Source organism: Cottoperca gobio, chromosome 10, assembly GCF_900634415.1.
Source record: "Cottoperca gobio chromosome 10, fCotGob3.1, whole genome shotgun sequence".
NCBI lineage: Eukaryota > Metazoa > Chordata > Actinopteri > Perciformes > Bovichtidae > Cottoperca > Cottoperca gobio.
In genome coordinates, this window is record NC_041364.1 from 7,911,962 (window position 1) to 7,933,666 (window position 21,705).

The following is a 21,705-nucleotide window of genomic DNA, read 5'->3' on the forward strand; positions in this document are numbered from 1 at the left end:
TTCCCTCCAAAATTAGAGCACACAGCCTCAAGGTTGAGAACAATGATGTAATCCTATAAAATGAGTGTAAGCAGCCACAATGAACAGAGGGCCAGACACAGGCTTGAGATGATGTGAAACCAGATTCAGGTGACAACATTTTCATTTGTTACTTCTCAGCTTAACTGGAGCCACAAGGCGATGGGGACTTGTTGTATGACACAATTCAGTCAGTTTGGTTTTACAGCATGAACCCTGAAAAGAATTTGGAACAGCAGCGTGGCATGATAAATCATTTTACGAAGAATGTCTGCCACTTTTGGCTGAAACTACTTTTTTGTATTTCCTCTGTATGCTGACATTTTTTGTTGTCGCAGTAACAATAAATGTCCTGATTCTGTTTGTCACATGAACATAGACACTCCTGAGCAGACAGCATAATGTAGATATTACTGTGATGTAGTGGTTATGAAAGCAAATCATTTAGCGCAATTTAAACCTAGATATGCTTTTCTTGTTGGCTACATAGCCTGTAATGATTCCCTTTGATTTTCCCTGCTTTGCTGTCCTTTCTTCACTGTCTTTAATATTAAACCCTATCAAAAAGCTATCAAACATAGCTTCTCTCTAGTCTGAAAAGAAAATTATTGACTCTGGTGATTGAAAAAGCAAACAGCAACCCTGCCATTATGCTTTAACTCTCTTTTTATTGCTGTGTGAGAGGACTCATTCGATGTACACAAAGTTAAATACATATGAGTGCCGTCCTCGTGACCCTCTGTGAGGACAGTCTGGGAGCCGTGTTGGAGTGGAGTACAGAAAGATTTCATTTGCTGCTAAAATTCCGCCCACTTTTCTGCTCTCATCTTGGTGTTATTTTGACAGTGAGATGGCTGTTTTCTAATTGCTCTCCATATTAATTTTCCATCCTGGCAGTCACATGGCAAAGATTGATTAAATCTAAATTGTTACTACAGAGTCTTGATGGAGTCTGTGATGCAGAAGCTGATGGAAGTATCACAGGGGAGGAAGAAATCAGAAAATATGGCACCAGCAGAATAGAGAATGACTGTCTGTGGATGCTTGGTGCTCAGCATGCTCGAGACGTGTCATGCTTGGCCCTGCCTGATCCTAACACTGGGGATGGGGCTTAACATCTAGTCTGCCCTAACTACAGCAAAGGGCAGTTCTACGGCCAGCTGAGGCTGAGGCTTGGCCGAGCAGCCTCCCACACTACTCACCAGGGAGAGTCCAAGCACTGCTGTCATCCTGGCCAGCCAATTCAGTCTGTGGGCCATAAATCAGCCCGGAGGCCTGGCTCCTGCGGGAGCAGCAAGATGGAGTGTGATGGTCTTGTTTTTACAAACAGTAGAGGGGCACCCTTACTGCGCCACGTAAGCCATCATTCTCTGCACAGCACAGAGTCCTCTCCTTCTCCCCACAGCATCTGGTTCAGTCACATCAAGCTATCCCCCCCCCCCCCCCGACATCCCCAGATTCATCCCTCGCAGCTCCCTGCACAAGCCAATCCTTTATGCTTCCCCTCCTTCTGTCCTCTTTCATCTCATCAGTACCGCTGTCTCACGTACATCGCCGTAATTAAATAAATCCTTCACCCAAAAATCTCTCACTTCTCTATCTGACCAGAATTCGTTCTACTCTTCCAGTCAAATATTAATTGGGGAGGAAATTAGACTGACTGGGCGGCCTTGTTAGTACTGTCATACGGCTGGTGAAGCCATGTGGCACTGGTTCTATTTCTGAGCAATTCACTGTCTAATCCATCCAGCACTGCAGAGAGTGTCTGACAGTTTGTCACTTCCACCAGGCCTGCCTGTGTCCTCGCAAAGGTCGATACAAAATGGCAAGTTAACTTAATTTTGAGCTAGTGCTACAGTCGCTATTCTTTATGAGCACTTGTCGGTAACGGTTTTAAAAGCGAGCGACTGTTCAAGCCAAATGTTTACTTCCTATGTATGTATTCCCTCCCCTCGCTGCTGGCCCGAGCAGCCCAGCCTGTGCATTCTACAGCAGGGCCCGGTATAAAGAATGCATTTCCAAACTGGTGTTGACAAACAATGCACTAGCTTCTAAATTGGTACAAACAGCATCTGTTTAACAGCTGTGTAACAGCAGCGGGAGGAAAAAAGCAATCTCTATGCTGTTTTATAAATCACTATGTCATTGCAGAGCACTGTTTTGTTAAAAAGCAGGACCACTAGCCAATGGACTGCCTGACGTAGTGGAAACAATGTCAGCTGGTTGTCATGATGACGTGCATGGGTGGGCTGGTGTTCAAATACTACACTATACAACAATGTTTCAGAGGTTTCTCTCCTGTTGTTGTGCCGAGCGACTACCATCACTCGCTCCTTGAGGTTGCAGTGTCTCTGTAAGGCTGCAGAAGAATTATCTTTAGCTCCTATCTTGACATATGCAACGCTTGGACAGGCAGGATTTACAGCGGTCAGATCTTGTGTGATCTGCAGGTTTTTAGACCATAAATCATGACCCGGTTTTCATACACAACATGAGCCTGTGACTGTTTAACTCTCTCCACATATACTCTAGACTGGATTTAACCCAGGCACAAAGGCACAGAGACCTAAGCCTGGCTGCATGAGGCTGAACTTTACTAAACACAAAAGCCTCTAGAAAGGCGGGTGTCATGTCTGCCTGAATACATCCCAACTGCTCAACCACACTGCCAATCCGGCGACATGCTCGGCAGAGGAAAAGGCGTTCTTCCTAGTCCATATGATGAAAAAGTAATCACAGACCAAACATTCTGTTCAGGTTTTAATGTTTGTGTCAAATCACTGTCCTTAGAGCAAACTACACATGTTGTTGTCTTCAATTGTTTCTGAGCCACTGGTCGGAAAGAGTCAGCTTGTCAGTTATTTTACAGTTTTTTAGGATGTGTTGGGCGACTATAAATATTAAAGCACATCATTGTTCTAGTTACACTTTTAGTGAATGGTGTTGGAAAATGAATAAATATTTATGAATGCATTATGATGACGGGAGGAGGTTCATTAAGTGTATTTTGGTTTAATGTTTGGGTTTATTTACATACAATTGAAAAGTACAAACTGTAAAATAACTTGGAATATGTCTGTGCTTTCCTTGCAACCATAAGAATTATGAAAGATACAGGATGCAATGAGACTAAATGAAACTGCAGCCTGAGCTCACATAACTTGATATATTTCCACTTAAAACTAAACAAAAAAACCAAAGAATATTGTGAGGAAACAGAAAGCAGGTAGGAATTTAAAAGTGTCCCCAAAGGCCAAATGGAGAGAATTGTATTCGATTAAAGGGACTTTTCAGTTACTATACAATTGCAGCTATATACACTTTCCAAATTTCTACACTTTGGTAAGTGATAGATAATAAAAAGATAATAAAATCCAAAATAAACTTTTAAATTATTTGTTCTTATATAATACATAATATATTTTAGTCATTTTTTACACAGATACGACTATTTACTTTCCAGCTTTGTACTTCGTTTTCCATCAAGGTAGAAGAAGTATTGTGTTGTACTGTGATGTGAAGTACTTCACACTAATGATACAGCAAATGTCACCCTTGTCAATTCTCAGCATCCAAATTGCCCTTCTAATGATGGGCTTCAAATTAACCTGTGTTCTGGCGCTCCGGGCCCACAGCCACGATACAATGCACCACAGAACTCAGCACAGCAGGCCGCTGGCGGCCCAGCTGCAGACCTGCTGCAGACCTGCCCACTCCGCCATGCCAACCATTCAGACCGCCTGCCTACCTGCCTCTGTCTGCTTGGCTCATTTCCTCAACAATGCATCGGCAGAGGACATCTTTAAATACACTGGCAAAAAAAAACGCCGCGTTTCTGTGTTTAAGCTTGACCGAGCTAGCAAGCTAATTTGCTCCTAAACCCTTGAGTCTGGGAGAAGCAAGGGGGACAGGAGCAGACTCTTAAATTACATTTGTGAATGGGGTTGGCGGGTAGAAGCTATACAGGAAACTGTGATGAAGAGGAGATGTTGGTTTAGGGATGGCAGCGCTATAGACTGAGATAATTGATGTCAAAACTGTGAGGAACAAAACAGTGCTTATGTCAGGTGAGTCACTGAATCTTATCATACTATAATAAGTGTTTTTTCTTTTGGAATTCTAATGGGCAGGAGAGAAAATACAAACTGCAAATGTCAGGGAAGACTGGAGGATGGGAAACAATGGTCTGTGTGTCACGGAGTTTTCCCTTAATAAACGAGAGGTCCATGACAAATTACAGATGTTTTGCCAACACCAAGATTTCTATTTGTGAAGTTTTCATCCCAACAGTCAAAACATCCCAACTAATTAAGTGTGTGGAAAATAGATTTATGATTGAATGGGTTTTGAACAATCTATAACTCATAAACATCCTGGAGTAAGAAACCATTATATTTTTTAAAATTGCCTTAAAGAGACATTTGTTATAGTTTCTCTTTTTGATAACTTTTTCCTTTCTATTAGCCATCTGAAATAAACACAATACTTCAGCGACTGTCAATGTGTCCAGCCCCAAACAACCGGGCAGCATACTAATATCTTAGGATTTCCTTCTCTCTGTCTGTGAGCTTCAGCTTTGCCTCAGAAGAGTGGCCTTACATAATTAATATAATGTGGCTTCTCATTCAGTCATGTTCACTTTGTGTCAGCCAAGTCTATGTGTTTTAAATTCTATTTTATCTTGTTGCAGAAGCACCAGCATGGTTCCAACTCTTTTATTTTATCCCTTTTTTATTTTGTTTTTCTTCTTTTCCCCGGCAATTTTAACAACCTCTGGAAGTAGGACACTGTAACATGGTGACTGTGGTTGCATGTAGTGTGATAGGCAGCTCCAGCTCAGCCTGCAGAAACATATACAGTGAGATGGGGTGGGGTGGGCCACATTGGAACACCGATCATGGTTTGAAAAGAAAGACCCCGTATTTCTCCCTGAACTAGATTGCCAGTGTCACTCTCGGACAAGAGGTATATAAAAGAAATAAGGAAAAAACAGCAAGGCTCTTTCACTGTGGAAATACATTAGATTTATACCTACTGGGCTCAGGAGAAGAAGCAAGAGGGAGGCCTTTCTTACACTTTCTATTTCCTGTCACAAAGGCCATTCAGTTTGGCATCTGGGAGGCATGCTGACTCCCTCCCAGGTTCTCCATTACTCACCACAGGGAGGTCTGCGCCGTGATACCACTTAATATCAGACAGTCAGAACCAATGTCCGTAGCATTAGCCACCCACCCATCAGCCAGTGCAACACTATATAGAGGATTGTCGCCAGCAGTGAGGCAACCCATGAGAAGAGCTGCAGCTCGTATCTAAGACACACAGATTGAAATGGAGGTGGAAGACTGGTCTGAAGAAAAGAGAGGGAACTAATAGGCACATCTTTTCTGATTTGAGGAACATGACTATAGCATTCATAAGGATGATGGCAGGGGTCTGACACAGTGGTAGTAATTGGATTTCTCAGGCCCTGTGCCCACTCATGATAACATGCTGAGCTGTGACATGAAAAGTCCTTATGTGTGGCAAGGGAGCAAGGTGCAGCAGAGTGGAAGTGACAGGTGTCAAAGATCCAATTCCCCCGCTCTTCTCGATCCATGAGTTCCTTTTCTCTGGAGACAGCTGAGGAACAACCTGCCCTGTGGTATAGCCAAACACCAAGCTTGACATTCAGTTGCAAATCTAAGCTAGTTAAACCTTTGAGGAGTACGGCGGGGGAGGCGGAGAACGAGTAAGAAGGGTCGGGGGGGGGGGCTGGAAGCACAGTGGATAAGAGGTCACGGCCTGATTGCTTGCTTTATTTATTTTCTGATGCTAATGTGAGCTGAATATAGAAGGAGTGCAGGGCTCCCGCGATGTGCCACACACAAAAGGAGCCCGAGACCCCCGCTGCAGATCTTACAGATGTTGGGGGGGGGGGGGTGTGGCCACAGTTCTCTCCCTGTCCTCTGCATGCATTCTGGCCTCCTCTTTAACGAGGACTGCATGAGAGCAGGCACATCATTAAAAAGAGCCATTCGGAGACTTTCCTGTCCGCCATTAAACTTAACAGCCGACCTCTCCCATTACCTTTTATCCTCCCCTTTAAGGTGGAGCGAGACAGCGGGGTTTGAAAAGTCACAACTGTCTGACAAGATGCATCCATTGAGTGAATTCTGTCCCTTAGTCAGTTTTACATAAAAGGGACAAGTCTTTTAGAATGTACCGCCATTATTATTGCATACTGTGCAAAAACCTACATTATACTGTAAAAAGGTAGATTAATGCTAGATAAGTGATCCGTATCTTTCACATGCTTTTCACTAACCTCATTTTACATGATGAGCTAATGTGGTATGATAATTAGCTTAATGCTCAGAAAGATGAGTCGTAGCCCAAAGGAAACATTTTATTAGCAGAACAATACAAAAGCGGGGCCTTTGAGAATAATGTTTTTAATGTTGATGAATTTACTTTCATTTGATTATCCACCACCGCCGGCTACGCCACAATGTAGAAACACCACTCTGCATCCTGTTCAGCTCTTGACCTTTCGCACACAGGAACAGAGTCAAAGCAGGCAGACAGCGAGCTACATTGTGTGCATAACACAGTAATTTAGATTGACTAGTTTACTATGTGGTGTTTAGGTTATGCACATCATAATTTTGATCTTCATTCAACTAAAATAATCTTGTTAAGACCCGTAGCAGAATGTGTTTCCTTAATCTGCATTACCGGTGTGCATGTTAATCCACTGAATAAGGAATAAACAGAGCACAGAGGTCTAAAAGACTGGGGAGGTTCTTGAATATAAAGACGCGTTGAAAGACAAAATCTCAAGCGAAGTCTTTTGCGGAGACTGGTGGCCAAGGAAAGGCCGGGGGAAGGGTCCACACACAGTATCTCTGTTACTGTGCCTTCACTCTCTCATCAATACTTTATAATCTGGGTCACGGGCAGCATAAACGTGCCTCCCACTATTGAATCCTACTCAAAATGTTGAATTACCACATAGTGAGCTCATCCCTGCAAGGTCATCTAGGGGACAGCGAGGGATCACTGACACTAATTGGTGAATGAAAGATAGTAATGATAGAGGTGGTTTGGACGACTTCTCTTTAACCTCTGTTAAACTTCTTCTTAGTACAAATCCAAAGAGCGTATTCTGCCATGCTATGCTTCAGAGCCTATGCAGACTCTGAGAGATTCTGCATTTTAACGGCTATAAAATGTTACAGAATAAATCATTCTCACTGAATATACATGAGGAGGGGGAATATGGAAATATTATAGAAGTATGCCTGAGGTAGTAACCTTTTGTTGCCACAACTGAGGAGGACGACATAACTTAACATATTCCCGCTACATATTCCATCCGAGTTATAATGTTGTCAGGAGAAAAAAGGTGATGAGAACTAAGATAAAAAAAACCCCAGAGGGGGGGGGGGGGGGGGTTGACAATGACAATGGGGGAGACAATAAAATGAAAGAAAAATAGAACATAGCAAATCTCAAACGGATTAAAGAGGATGGAGGTATAGTGTGTTTCCCCACAGAAAGGAAGTAATAGGGGTTAAAAAAAAAGAAAAGCACATTACTGCAGCACAGGAGAACCCCCCCCCCCCCCCTTCTCTCTTCATCCGTTACCCCAGCTGCAGTGATACATGTCTCTTTGTATTCTGGACAGAAAACTGTGGGCTACAATGTACTTGTCAGAAGACAGCTGATTTCCCCCTTAAACAGAACAGAGTATATTTTTAATCTTTCCTTTCACAGAGGGAGAAGATAAAACAAATGCCTCGTGCCAAGACACATAATGCCCAGAAAATCTCTCCCCATTCACTACAAGCTTGCGTGGCGCATACGAATGCTCTCCTGTGTGGACAAAGTACGTGTCTACAGCAGGTGTAGCTATAGCATGTGCGACTGCATGCTATTTGTACTTTTCCTAAATTTCACAGCATCCGTAATCCCAACAGTATAGCCATGGTTCCACTATAAGGGCTCATAAATGGGAGTCAGTGCTACAGGTAATGGAGCTGATTATAGCTATCTGGGCTATGGGCCAGCTGCCAGACTCTGCCCAGCCTGGAGGGAACACAGGCCGCCTGGTGTCTGATATCCTGGGATCCCTGTAATACAAGCCTTGCTTTGGCAGTCACTCGGTGACTCTCCTGCCCACTTCCAGCCACACACTGAGGCTCCTTTGAGTTAATCTATGTGTATTGTATGTCCTTATCGGGTTGTTTACTCCACATATCAGTCTATAGTCATACCATTTCAACAACAAGGCTGTGGTAAGACGGGCTTTTTGTAAAGCTGTATTAGGGGCTTCACCTTTACAGAAAGCATGATTGTAAGCATGAAGGTGTTTTCTGTGCTCTGGGCAGACTGGTTCCGGTGGCCAACATGAACGCACGCAAATCAGCTGGGGACACATTTCCACGGCAGTGCCATGGAAATCTTTCTCTCAGCTGATCAGAGTTCCTACAGCCCTCAAGCTTCCTCATTTGCACTTAACCTCCAGGATATCAGGACGTCCGGACCAGTGATAGGAGTGTTAAAATACACCTTATTAGTGTCCATGTATTTCACTACAGCAAAGCTCAACTCTGACTTTGAAAAGCTGATGCCAGGCTCATTTTCAGTCACTTTATATTTTGAGTAGCTAAGATACTGGGTGGTGATGGCCTAGTGGTCTAGAGAAAAAGAGAAAAAGCTATGTAAAAGTAACCAATCTATTTTATTTTTCACAGAATTTGAATCTTAAGTTTGATCAGTTTAACGTGTGTAGTAGTGCAGCTGTTGTCATGTCAGTAACAGAGCCCTTAAAAATGAATCCATTAAGTCACTGGTTACTTGTTCATTCGTTCTCTTCCTTTCAAATTTGAGTTTTTCGGGACCTTTGTGCTGATTCCCACCGCGGGTCCATTGGACCTTCAGCATTAAAATCTTGGATTGTTAGTCCATCCAACATCAGCTTGTCCATCGTGTCAGAGATGAATTCCAATCTGTCCTGACAGCTGAACCCCCTCTCACACACAGCTGAAGAGTCTGATAAGGCAATATTTAAATATCACTAAAGCAACAAATATTTAAAATATATATTTTGAGGAGCACATCTAGTTAAAAAGTCAGGATTGCTCATTTCTCAAAGAAAAATTGCCAATACCAACCTGGCAACCGTTACTGTTGAACAATGTACTGTGTCATCTTTAGTTTATCACAGTTACTGGCTTGAGTTTAACTGTTTTACTTCACACATTTAATTTCAACGGACATGCAGCATCACATTGAATGTATCAGTAGCTCTAAAAGGAATAATAGTTTGCCTTGGCTTCACTGTCACGATACGGCTGCGTGAGGCTTTGTTGACCTCTCATTATGTTGAATTTGCATCACATGAAGGTAAGATTATCACTGTTAAATGTAAATTCTGCTCAGATGATGAGAATCCATGGCAGCAAGCCCGCATCAAACTGGAGGTACAAGATCCTCGTCTCATTACAGATGTTGGGGCTGCGGTGCCCCTCCGCCACACAGCCCTCCAGTCTTATTACTTGCTTTGTGTTGCAGTGGAGAAGGGGTTGTGCCCACACAGTGACCTCCAAGAATTAAAAACACAACGGTGTGGTTGGGAGAAACCGGCTGCTGCCGACGTCCCTCAGACAAGAAGTGGAATCAATCGGAGCCACAACAGGCGAGTATCCTGGAAGCTGCTACAGCTCTGCTACTTCAATTTCACTCTTTCCCCCCCTTCCCATAGTATTTCTTTCTTGTGCCATCTCTTTATCTTCCTTCCTCTCTCTCTCTCTTCCCCCCCATCTTTCACTGATTAACATTTAAAGACACTCACTGCATATACATTTGTACACACACACACACACACACACACTCTCAGACAAGATTTAAAATTCAGGTACTTTCTCCTCTCGCTTTAATACACACTCGGCCTGCATCAACTTCAGCACATTACCTGTTCTTAATCTCCCTCCCTCTGTCTGGGATCATCCTGATCCCCCTGTTTTCCCATCTGCTGTCGATTGAGGCCCAGCTTGGCTAGGTGTTCAACAAACAACTGTGATTCACTTGGTTTCTGCGGAGATTATTAACACACCTAGCATGCCACGGCGTCATGAATAAGCAATGGAGATCCGGAGCCCTATTTTCTCTCTGCCTCTGTGTTTCCTCCCTCCGTCTCTCTCTCTCTCTCTCTCTTTCCTTCTCTTGCCCTGCCGCGTTGTGAACTGAATGCCAGGATTGTCTAGAAAATGAGCTGTCAGTGGAGGACCTGCAATGAGATACTTCAGGTTCATTGTGAGGCATAGAAAATAATGAACTATTCCCATTTCTCCCTCTGATATGTTCAATACGCTATCCATGACAAGTGCAGAGAGATAAGCAGTCCCCTCTTGAGCTGATTAAATACACTGGGTATATTCAGGAGAGCTTTGGTAGAATGAGGGTTCAGGGGATGCCATTGTACTATTATAACATTACTGTATGTTTTTAGTCTGGGCTGGTGAAGAAGACCTTTTGAATGCATTTTTTGGCTTTGCTGTGTGCAGTTGAAGAAGAGCAAGCTGGAGGCGATGCTTGTAAAAACTTAACAGAATCCAAACATGTCAAGTTTGTTTAAGCACTTCTTCACATCTCTTAACTTATTCCCTTGTGGAATAACTAAAGAACCAAAGGGATGGGCTCACACACAGTATGGTCTTTTTAAAGAATTTGTTGGTTTACTTATGCGAGTACTGCAAACAAATACTAGCAAGAGGCAACAGCCAATTATTTTAATTCAGAACAGAGATAAAAGCAGTGTAGTTTGGGCAGAAACCGGCTCGCTTTACTCAGTGAGATGCCGTATTTAAAAAGAAAATTGGAGAAAAATATATCCACATCTTTCCTCTACACGATAGAGGTCTATTTTATCGAGGGGGCGAAATAAACATTGGTTGGCTTTTTATTTTTTAATATATTAGGTGTAATTTCAATAAACCAGAGCCAGCGAGTCACACTCTTTCATTCAGCGATATAAGCACAATAAAAGAGATGAGCACAGATGAACACAGCTTGAAATGATATTTTGTACTTCCTCAACTCTCCACATCTCAGAAGCAAAATCTGCATCTTGGTTGTTCATTACAGACCTCACTACACCTGCTAGCAAGAAGTCTCTGGTGTGTTTGAGCAGGCAGTGTGTGTGTGTGCACTCTATCTTCCTTAATGCTTGTATTGCACTGAGCTCTTTGTCACTGTCAGCCATTTTACCTCCACTATGGGTTACACATTAGATTAGGCAAATCCAAATCAAAATGGATGGTATCAGTATAGAGTTTGTATGTTAATCTAATCGTAAAATATCATAACGCAACACGTGTTGTCGCCAGCCCGAATCACAAGAAGAGTTTGGGTGCTTAATTCAATCTAATGTTGTTTGAGAATCAGTCAAATCCTCTGGCACATTCACATAGTTATCTTGGAGTGAGAGAATGCAAAAAAGAATCACTCCTACCTGTCAGAGAGATTGTTTCCTTCTTTCCTCTTTTTACTTTCCCTCGCTAAGACTGCTTACTAGACTCTCCGCTCATCTCTCCATCTCTGTCTCCCTCATACACAGACTCCCTCTCCCCCTCTCGTGTTGTCAGCACAGCCCTGTTCCTGTTGCCTTCCTGACTCTGACACCTGTCAGCATTTTTGTTAGTAGATCAGAGAACTGCAAACTAGAAATGTTCGCGTGTTGAATTTAGGGCAAGTTTGCAGCAGAAACATGTGAGGCGCCTTTACTCTTTCTTTAATTCAACAGGGGAAGGGGAACTGCTTGACTGGCACAAAGTTGGGAGATGTTGGGTCGGAGATGTTTGCAGTCAGTAGATGGAAACATGAGAAACAGACAGAAAGACATATGGAGGGAGAGAGGAGGAGAGAAAGAAAAAAGAGGGGGCTGAAATCAATTAGGAACAGTGAAACCCTGCGGATCTGCTGATGGAAGAAGGGAATATGGACAAGTCTGCGGCCCACGTAGGGGGCTTTCATTCCTGGGCTCCAGCTTCAGGCACACACCCATAGGGAGCTAACAGATAGATGAGAGATATTCTCCAGAGGTGGAGGCCGAGGAATATGTCAGAAATAAAAGAGGCCTGTTCCCTGCTCTGGCTAATTGAGCAGTCTTAGATCCCTTCGAGTCTAATAAACCAAGAGGAAAGGGCTTTTTACTTTTTTTATTAACAACACTTCACATTGACCTGGAAATAATTTCAATACCAAGACCCAAAACTTCTAAACTCACAAATCGGACACTGCAAAGCGACATCATGCCCCCCCCCCCCTTTCTCGCCCGCAGAGATAACTTGAGCGATTTAACAATACATGAATCTTAATCCTTAAAAACCATGGCTCATCCATATCCGGGAGGAATTAAAGTAAGAGCTATGACAATCAAAGGAAGTCGAAAAAAATAGATTTAGCTCTCTTTGTCACCAGCCCCCTCGGAGTCTGTTCCCTTGCTTCTCCCTTGACACTAATGGTTCTACAGAGCCAAAGCTAGCATGTCGCACATTTCAACCAAATCCCCCTAACTTCACAGACATGCCTATAAAGATAAAGACGAATTCATTTTATATAGCTCTTCTCAGTTTATAGGCACAGCGATATCATCCATTATTATTCTATTGCCAGATATGTCTGAGCCATTACACGTTAAAGATAGCCTTTCCTTTATAGATTTTAGGAGATTTAATGTAATTTGTTCTTCAGATACTTCCTAATCTAATCCACTGGGTGAGGATATTTCAGGTCAGGTTTTTAAAAAAAAAGAGACGCACACACGCCTCTTTAGACTCTTGGCATGGATTCAACAATGAGGCATTCGCTCAGTTTTAAGTCTAAAATCTCTTCCCAAGCACTTCACTGAAAGTTACCTTGGTGGTGGCTGGTGCAGGAATAATGAATAGCTGTAGTTGAAAGCGCATCACTGTAGAAAAAAAAGCACAACTCTCCTCTGATGGACAAAAGCCAAATATCAAACTCAGACTAAATTGATACAGAGAGGATACAGAACATGCCCGCTGTGACTCAGAGGCTAGTTAACAGCTGAAACTCGTCAAACAATTGGATTCCCACATGAAAGCTCACAACATGACGTAGACGCGGAGTCTTTGTGTAAAGGTAACGGCTTGTCTCCTGGGCAAACATCACCTTTATATGGCACTGGGAATGGTAAACATTTGCACTGTAAAAGCCAGAGAGTTTAACCCTTCCTCCTTCCCCCTTCCAGCCTCCTTTTGTTCTCAGCACTTAACACACACAAAAAAAAAAACCAGAACAGTAAAAACACACACAAAACAAGCCTCTTCTATCCTTGGCTTGTGTGTGTTGCTATCCTTTGGCAATTGCAGTCTCTCAACTTGTTTTCTGCTTTAGCTGGCAGGAGATGCGCGGTATACAACAGAGTTAGTCCCACAAGACACCTAAGCAGCGGGGTGTTTAGTGAACATGCCTATTTGTTTTCTGACAATTCCCTCAATCCACCCAATAGAACTAGCAGATAGTGTCCATTTTTAGTCAATTAAGACAGATGAGCTCAAAGTGAAACCACATCATCACATGACTGTAACCACTGCGGCTCTCATATTATACAAACCTCAACTGTTCTATTTCTGCCTTTGTCCTCAAGTGAGTTTGCACAGAAGAAAATGAAGGAGGGAAACGAGGAAGCTAGTGCTCTCCCGAGGAGAGCAAAAAAAAAAATCTGATGATGTGAAATCCTTATAGAACAGGAGAGACAGATTCAGCTGTGCCTCATGCTGAATCTACCCATCTCTGTCAGCCCAGCATGCCCTTTAACCGTGTAATTAGACTGTTGAGATGGTAATAGAGGGACAATTTCATTTGCTATGTCATTACATTTCTGCACGTGTAAGGATCTTTGGTCAATTCATTTAATAATTATGAACAGCTTCTTATTACTCTCTGGTGTGACCAGTGGTGCTGACTGACTTCCAAAACAAAAGCAGGGGGAAGCTTCTAGTGAAGCCATTTTGTTAAGTCTTTACTGAGGGGAACTGCAGGCCAAAAGCGAGTCTGTAACTGAGTGCAATAATAAAAAATAAAAAAGCCAATAACAAACCATCTAATTGTAATTCCAAACAGCTACTTTGTTATCATCTATTTGTTCTGGTCAAAAGAATGGACAGCACTGTGAAATAGCCTCTTGTTCTGTTTACCAGCAATGTGCACTGCATTACACATTCAGGAGGCATGCATCCATTTTTCTGAAACAGATACAATCATTGGTGCTGTTAATGAAAAAAGAACTGCCTCAGAGAGCTCTCCCCACTTGTAATATTTCTCATGTACATCATTTCTAATTGTCTCCAATAATGAGATCCCCACTAGAAGACCTGTCAGCATGCATTTTTTAAGGCAAATGATTTTTTTCTTGTGGGTTGTGAAGTAATTACAGCTGGCATCCAATAGTCAGCAAATTCACTTTTTATTGTTCATTACCGTCTGATGCAGTGCAAGTTCATTCTAATGGTCGCCACAATAAATCCTGACCCTATCTACGTCTATCTGTATTTCTAAGATCATTACAATATATAGGCAACTGGCCGTGAAGGAAGATCCATTTGTACGACTCTATTCTAGATTAGCATGAAGTGTAGGTTGCCTAATGTTATTATTCCCCAGTCAAACAACAGCAACAGCCAAATTGCTTCAAGTGAAGCATCTGGTTCGTTAAATGTGCCAGTGACCAGACAAAGAAGAGCCTACACATGTCTATTCCTGCTTCTCCAACCGCACCCACACACTTCACAGTCCACTGATAAAAATAGATGGATAAATAATAAATTTAAAAAATCCCATAATCTTCATTCCTTTATGCTTTTTCAGAAACTACGATTCCTTTTCATTATCTCTTGCTCATTAAAATGTCTTCCCTATATGAGCTGAGGAGGAAGAAAGTGGAGTAGCGAGCGCACAGACAGCCTTACTGGGGTAGAGTTAGTGAAAAAGGAACCAAAAATGATGTCTGAGGGAAGAAAAACACAATTTGGCAAGTTGGGCAAGTTCCCAAATTGGAGAACATTGCAAATGTAAAGTTCAGATACTGCGAGTGATAGCTGTGAGCGGTGTCCTCAGAAATAAAATGTCTGGGGTTTCCACCTCACTCTGTATAAAATAGCTAATGTTAGTCTTTCTAAAATGTCTGTAATTTCCATACACACACACACACACACACATGCACGCACGCACACACACACACACACACACACACACACACACACACACACACACACACACACACACACACACACACACACACACACACAGACCGACTCTCGAGCTCTGCTGAGCTGTTACACCTGTGCATATGCTGTTACCTTTGAGCTCAGTAAATATCCTCAGGTGCATATAGTAACATCCTGGTCCGCTCCAGACAGCCTTCTCCACTCTCTCCTCCTCTTACTGACCCACTGTCTCCCTCAGTCTGACTGGCAGTAGTTAAGAACGAACATGACCCTTACACTGACTTCTGCCAACCAAGCGGATGTCTTTTTAAACGGTGAGTCAGAAATGAAACATCAACATTAATTCCCTGCTAAATGATCCTACTGAATAAAGGATGAGGGCACGTGGAGATATGTAGATTTCCACCTTCTACCTTTGTGTGCCTAATTGCTGCCATTCAAGCACATCACAAGTCGGCCCCCCCTCCAAGAACAGAGATGGCTTCTATCAGTCAATAATGTTGCCTAAGCCTGTATCAAAGGGTAGCCTTAGCTGTCAGAGATGCCTCACATTAGCTGCTCTAGCAGGACATCAAAGACTAAATAAAACTGTGATGTTATTCATACTCGCACATCTGAAGCTTGCAATGGGCATAATGCACCTTAAAAGATGCTCTTGTGGCATAAAAACAGACTTAGGCGCACAAAAGAATACACATTGGTCTTATCTTGAAACAGGCAAAACACACTCCAAAGGATGTTTCTGCTCACACGCAGCGCACACACTCCCGTACGAGCAACAGATTTTCTTACCTTGGTCTGGCAGCTGGCAAACATTGGGGGGGACAGTCATGTTCAGCACATCATTGACAGCCGTGTCAACATAGTGTCCTCTCTGGACATCATGTTCACTGTCGGTCTGGTCGCTCTCCTCATGGCCGCTGTCCTTCAGACTGTTCCCCTCCAGGTCTTTGAATGTCGATGTGCTACATGGGGGCCAACAGGGAGGAGAGGGAAATGTTGATTAGCTGTCATGTCACCTATTTTACATGCTGTCCTTCATCCCCTTGTCTATGATGGTTTGTGACGAACCGTCTGTCTTTCACTCCCCGTCCCTTTTTCTGTCCTTGCTATGAATCATTTCCCCCCCTTTATGTGGACTCTTTCCATGAATTCAAAACAGATAAACAGTGATTTTGTGTAAGTCTTAGGGAAATTGAAGTTTAAATCTATTGAGAACCTTTTTTGGGATTAAGTGAACATTTCTTAACTTCACAGATAGCACGGCAGCTATAGGGCGTCTCAGACAAGGACATTTTAGATGGATGCACTGACTTCAAGGACATCGCATTGAACAAACAGGAGGCACTCAGTCACTACAATCAAACAAATACTGCAGTAATCAGGAATTCCTGGAAGGAAGATGGATGTAGGAAACGCTGGAAGCATACAAACTGAGCATCTGTCTTGTTTGGGGCTCACAGTCAATAAAGCGGGTGGGGTGGGGGGGGGCACAATCAACAGCTGCACAGTAACAGCATGATTTCCCTTCATTTGATTTCCATCCCACTGGAACAAATTCCGCTTCACAAACAACACTAAATGGGGGTGAATATATGAACATGTGTTCTTGCAGGAGAGGGAAAAAATATATATAGATGAGTTCATGTAGTGGGAGAAAAGAGGTTAGAAAGGAGAGAAAGGAATAGAGAGAGAGAGAGGAGAAAATGAGAGTAAACTAAAAGAAATGCAGAGGAAGTGAAGGACGGTACAAGGTAGCTGCATTCTCCGGGCCAAGCCTCACATTCTCCAGCCTGGGAGAGAGGACTGCAGGTAATGCTGGCGCTCCGATGTTATCACTGTAATTGCACCTGTCCCAGACCATAGGCTCACTGGCTCCTAAGGGGATTTCTTTGTAGTGTGTTGCAGAAGCCCACACTTGAATGCTCTTTGTTTACATTAATGCAGGAATCTTTTGGGGGGGAAATTGCCATAATGGGTTTTCAAAAGACTGAGATGGCCTCAAACAAAAGAGGGGCTGGAATGTTACATAGCTGCAGGTAAAAAGGAAGAATTGTAGTCTCCAAAGTGAGCCTGGTAACAAAACCCTGGCTGGAGGGAATTATTATGTGACCTCCCCAACCCTGCATTCCCGCAAGCTTATCTAATATCCTGTTTCAGGTAGACTGAAATACAAAAGCACAATGAAAACATTTATACTTCACTTCTTCAACCCAAGAAAATAATAGATAATCGTTGACTATTACTAAAGCTATTCATGTTTTGAAAAACAGTGAAAGAAAAGCACCTGAGAAATCTCTAATCATTGAGTAGTTGTTTTAATCCTTAAATTTATGCAATTCAAGCCACACGTGTTGTTAATAAACCGAATTACGGCAGAGTAATAAGGTTACCTGTAAATATGAAAATCATTACTTGCTGATGCTGCTGCTGCTGTGTATAATCTAATAATCTAAAAGCGTGAGTTTGTGGCTCGTATCAACAAATGTCTACTAAACGCACTATGGAGTAATGCCATTTATCCCAAAATCTTATCCTCCCATTGCAATTAAACTGAATGAGAAACATGCAGGAACACATGCAAACTGCTGCAGCGGTAGCTGTGCACTCATTAGATAAAATGATTACAGATAACAATGGTAACGAGGTGCTGGTAACAATTCCTAATCAACACATACCTTTTAATGAGGTGGGCTCTGCTGTTCACGTAACTGGAGTCAATGGAATAATTCTCCGTCTGTAACAGAACGATGCAGGGGGTGGGGGGAGGGATGAGTGGGTGGGGTGGGGGTTGTGGTTGAGGGATGATGGGGGGCAACAGAGAGAGGTACTTTTAATAATGGAAGCAACCAAAATAATGTTACCAGTAATTGGCTTTCAGTTGAAATGTTATTTTCCACAAAGGCCCCGGTGAGCAGCCTCGGCTTTCAAAGGGCTGAATCCTATTCTCTTTCAAAGCACACACACAGAGAGGCTGACTGGGAGCTGAGAGCTGAGAAGAGTGCTGCAGTGAGCGCAGCCTCTCTTCTCCTCTTCACCCTCCCCGCTCTCGATCCCTTGCTCCCTCCCTCCGCTGCCGGTCAGCCCACCGTCTTTAAAATGGAGTCATTAGGGCGGACAGACTATCATGCAGACAGAGGGAGAAGAAAAGTTTCCCTTTTTTCTTCTCTGAACTCTTCACTTTTACCATGTTTGAGAAGACATTAATGTAGAAATATTAAATAAATAACTGCAAGAGAAGTAGATGAAATTAAGAGTCTACCAGGGGAATCTTAACTCCGCAATTGCAGATGAAAAGACTTTCTGAATATGCATACGATAGATCTCTGACCCACATTAGAGAACACAGTTCAAAGGCATCCTACATTCATTTTCCCCCCAACATTTATTTAGCAAGGAGAATGTCTGACGAGTAAGAGCACATGGACAGAGGAGTTAGTGTACACTGAGCAGGTAGCCCCTCCTGCGTCTGCCGAGCTTCTACTCACAAGATGTCAGAGGGCCAAAGGGTATCAAAGCTTCTCAAAGGACTTCCCCAGTCCTGCGAAAAGCCAGGATACGACCCTTTCGACAAAGTTTGATAAGATGCAGGTGTTTTCTGCAGAAAGAAAGCAGAGCCTTCACTTAAAATTCCACGGCGCAGATACCGTACGCTGATAAAAAGAGCTGTGAGTCAATGGCTGACTTCCGAGGGAAGTCTACAGTACCGATGTCAAAGTCCTGTTGAAAAAGTAACCCCTATGATAAGAAAGGTTAATGCAGGCACCAGAGCACAGTTGCTGATTATCAAGTGAGCTACGCGTTTGACACAGTCCTTGTGTTGAGGTAGCAGCGGCCCTGCACAGCTGTCATACATGGTGACCGAACAGATTTGGATTAAAACTCAGTGTGCGACTGTGCGCACACTCTCCTTATTAGATGTTAATGGGGTTGAACATTTACGCTTCTCCGTGGAAATGAAACCACAATGGCAAAAAGTCTGAGCAGTGAGGACAGGGGAGCGGTGGAAATGTCAAATTAGGATCTCTTTAGAAAAAAAAGAAATATATAAATAAATAAAAGTGATGCTGGCAGATCACAGCAGCTGATGTGTGGTGTTCATCTCTGGCAAAGAGCTCCTGTGACCTGTTTGCAGTCTATGGAAAATGTAAGAGTTTGGTAACGCTACCAAATGCATGTCCTTGATTGTTTAGATTTAAGTTATTGATGGCGTTTACTCAGAGCTTCAGAGACAACATATGTGCTGTGCAGCAATATTATACGAGCTGACGCTGTGAGTTGCCGTAAACTTTAAGGAACTTGTATGTATGTCAGAGATGCAGTTATCTTTCAATATTCTCAAAGGTGCATAGGTCTGCATTCAATCATTAGGAGATAAGCTGTTGTTTGCCACCTCACCTCTTTTACTCCTAATTATTTTTTGCAGGAAGATTGTATAATGATCAGCAACAATGCAAGGGCAGGCCTCTGACTGGGGTTCGCTGAATTATGATGCAATGTGTTTGCGCTGAAGGTTAGCATCATTCTATCTCCCTTTACCATTTACCCCTAATTAAACTTAACTCATTAATACAGAGAAGATAATTCACGAAAAAGGAATTTAATTAACATTTTATTATTAGCTCTTAATTTGGAGCACACCATGTTTGTTCTCTTGTATTACCCCTGACTCCTTTTGTTCCCATTCAGCTTGACTCCATTAAATATCAAAGGTAACGGCGGAGGCAACACATTGCAACTCAGATTTGTTATTAATTAATGATTAACACGTAATATTTAAATCATTTTAAAAAATCGTGCCACATGTATGTGGTGTTTTATCAAAGATTAATATATTTCCCCGAAAATAATAGTAGATATCTGCTTCTATTATGGATCAATAATGTGGATTAATATTGCTGTTATGTATTTACTGTACGTGTTTTGAGTTCTCCGATGCTCCACTTTGGTCTCAGGGAACACAGTTGCTGTGCATCCAGTGGGAGACTAATGAAAATGCAAGGCATGAGTAACAAGGAGAACACTTCATTTAAAAGACAAGATAGAGAATTTCTTGTGAATGTCACTCTGGCTGCAGCCTGTAATTGGTTTGGATGGCAGGTTCTGTGTAAGAACGGCCTGGAGAGGAAGGCAGTATGCCCCGGCTCTCATGCCATTCCAGTCCAGAAATGGAATTGTACTCTCCATAATGCAATCCCCTCCTAGGCTTTTTACAGTGAGCTCTCTTAAGTGTGTGTCGTAGGTACAACCGAAATAGACTCTTCATAGTATTCAAAGTTCCCTCGTATCTTCCTCTACAGCTCGTGTTCAACAAAGCAGCTGTTCGTTAATAAAGGGTTCAGTGGAGATAACCACATTTCCTCTATTTATCAAACTGTCAGTGGAAATAAACAAACATGTGAGTGCATAACCTTGGGCACTGGTGAGTCACTCAAGAGTGCCTATTCTGAGGGAGAATCGGATGCATTAGCCCTGGCTTCCTGTAAAGAAATGTAATGTCTTCCCCCACATTTCTGACCAACCTCAAATTGGAGGACATGTCAATATATCTTGCTGGGAGGTCAAGTTTCAGGCAAGAGGATGAGTACTGCCTAACTACAGGGAGGACGCCACAAATGGCTACTTAATCAGGTTGGACAATGTGTTGTTGTGATCCGAGCGGCCCCAGTTTGGCGGCAAGAGTCACTCTATCCCCATAATTATTGTTCCGTTTCATCTGGAGGACTGGAGGGAGGAATGTAGTCCCCGGTGTCGCCTTGTGACGGATAGGTAGTGTCAGGATGAGTGGGGAGGGCAGTGGAAAGAGAGAGAGGGTGAAGATGGGAGGAAATGGGTGAGACTTGACCTGCGGGAGACTTGTTGTCCAGCTGCTGCAGCCCAGTAGCTTTCCCCTTTTCACCCTTTGCTTCTTTCTCTTCAGTAAAACCTGAGGCACAGGGACGATGGGCTCGCTCCTCTGCCACTGAGAGGAAAAGCAATCTCCTCGCCTAGTTGCTGCCGTAAGATTTGATTTGCCTTCCTCCCAGCGTGACAATTGGTTCTGTAGTCTGGATGCAAGTGTATTCATTGTGTGGGGGCATGGGGAGCACCAGAGAGAAGAGGAGGGGTGGGGAGTGAAGACACCAGTTGTTACACCAGTAAACACCCGACAAGTTCAGCAGATGTCACACAGATAGGAGAGAAAAAGAGAGAAAAAAAAATGTCACACAGCTGCCCTACTGTATGCATTATTGAGGCTGAAACAGCACAGTATAACATTTAAACAGGGAAGCAAGCTAGAAAAATACGGACAGATGCAGCGACATGCACTGATAACATACTGTAGTGAAAAAGGAATGCAAGATGATGCCATCAGCAATCTGTTTCTTACTTAAGAATATCATTTATAGAGTTTTTTACATTTACATTTTAAAATGCGGACAAGAAATCAGAATGCTGTGATCTTTAGAAGCTG

General features: G+C 42.9%; 1 protein-coding gene across 1 annotated transcript in view; it reads right to left on the reverse strand.

Annotated features, from left to right (window-relative positions):
* Positions 1 to 21,705, reverse strand: part of pcdh19 (protocadherin 19) — a 53,231-nt gene that overhangs the window by 6,260 nt on the left and 25,266 nt on the right. Inside the window, exons 4-5 of the mRNA XM_029441702.1 lie at positions 17,930 to 17,988; positions 16,044 to 16,216 (exon numbers count right to left, since the gene is read on the reverse strand). Coding sequence (XP_029297562.1) covers positions 16,044 to 16,216; positions 17,930 to 17,988 — 232 coding nt within the window. The remainder of the gene's footprint in view (positions 1 to 16,043; positions 16,217 to 17,929; positions 17,989 to 21,705) is intronic.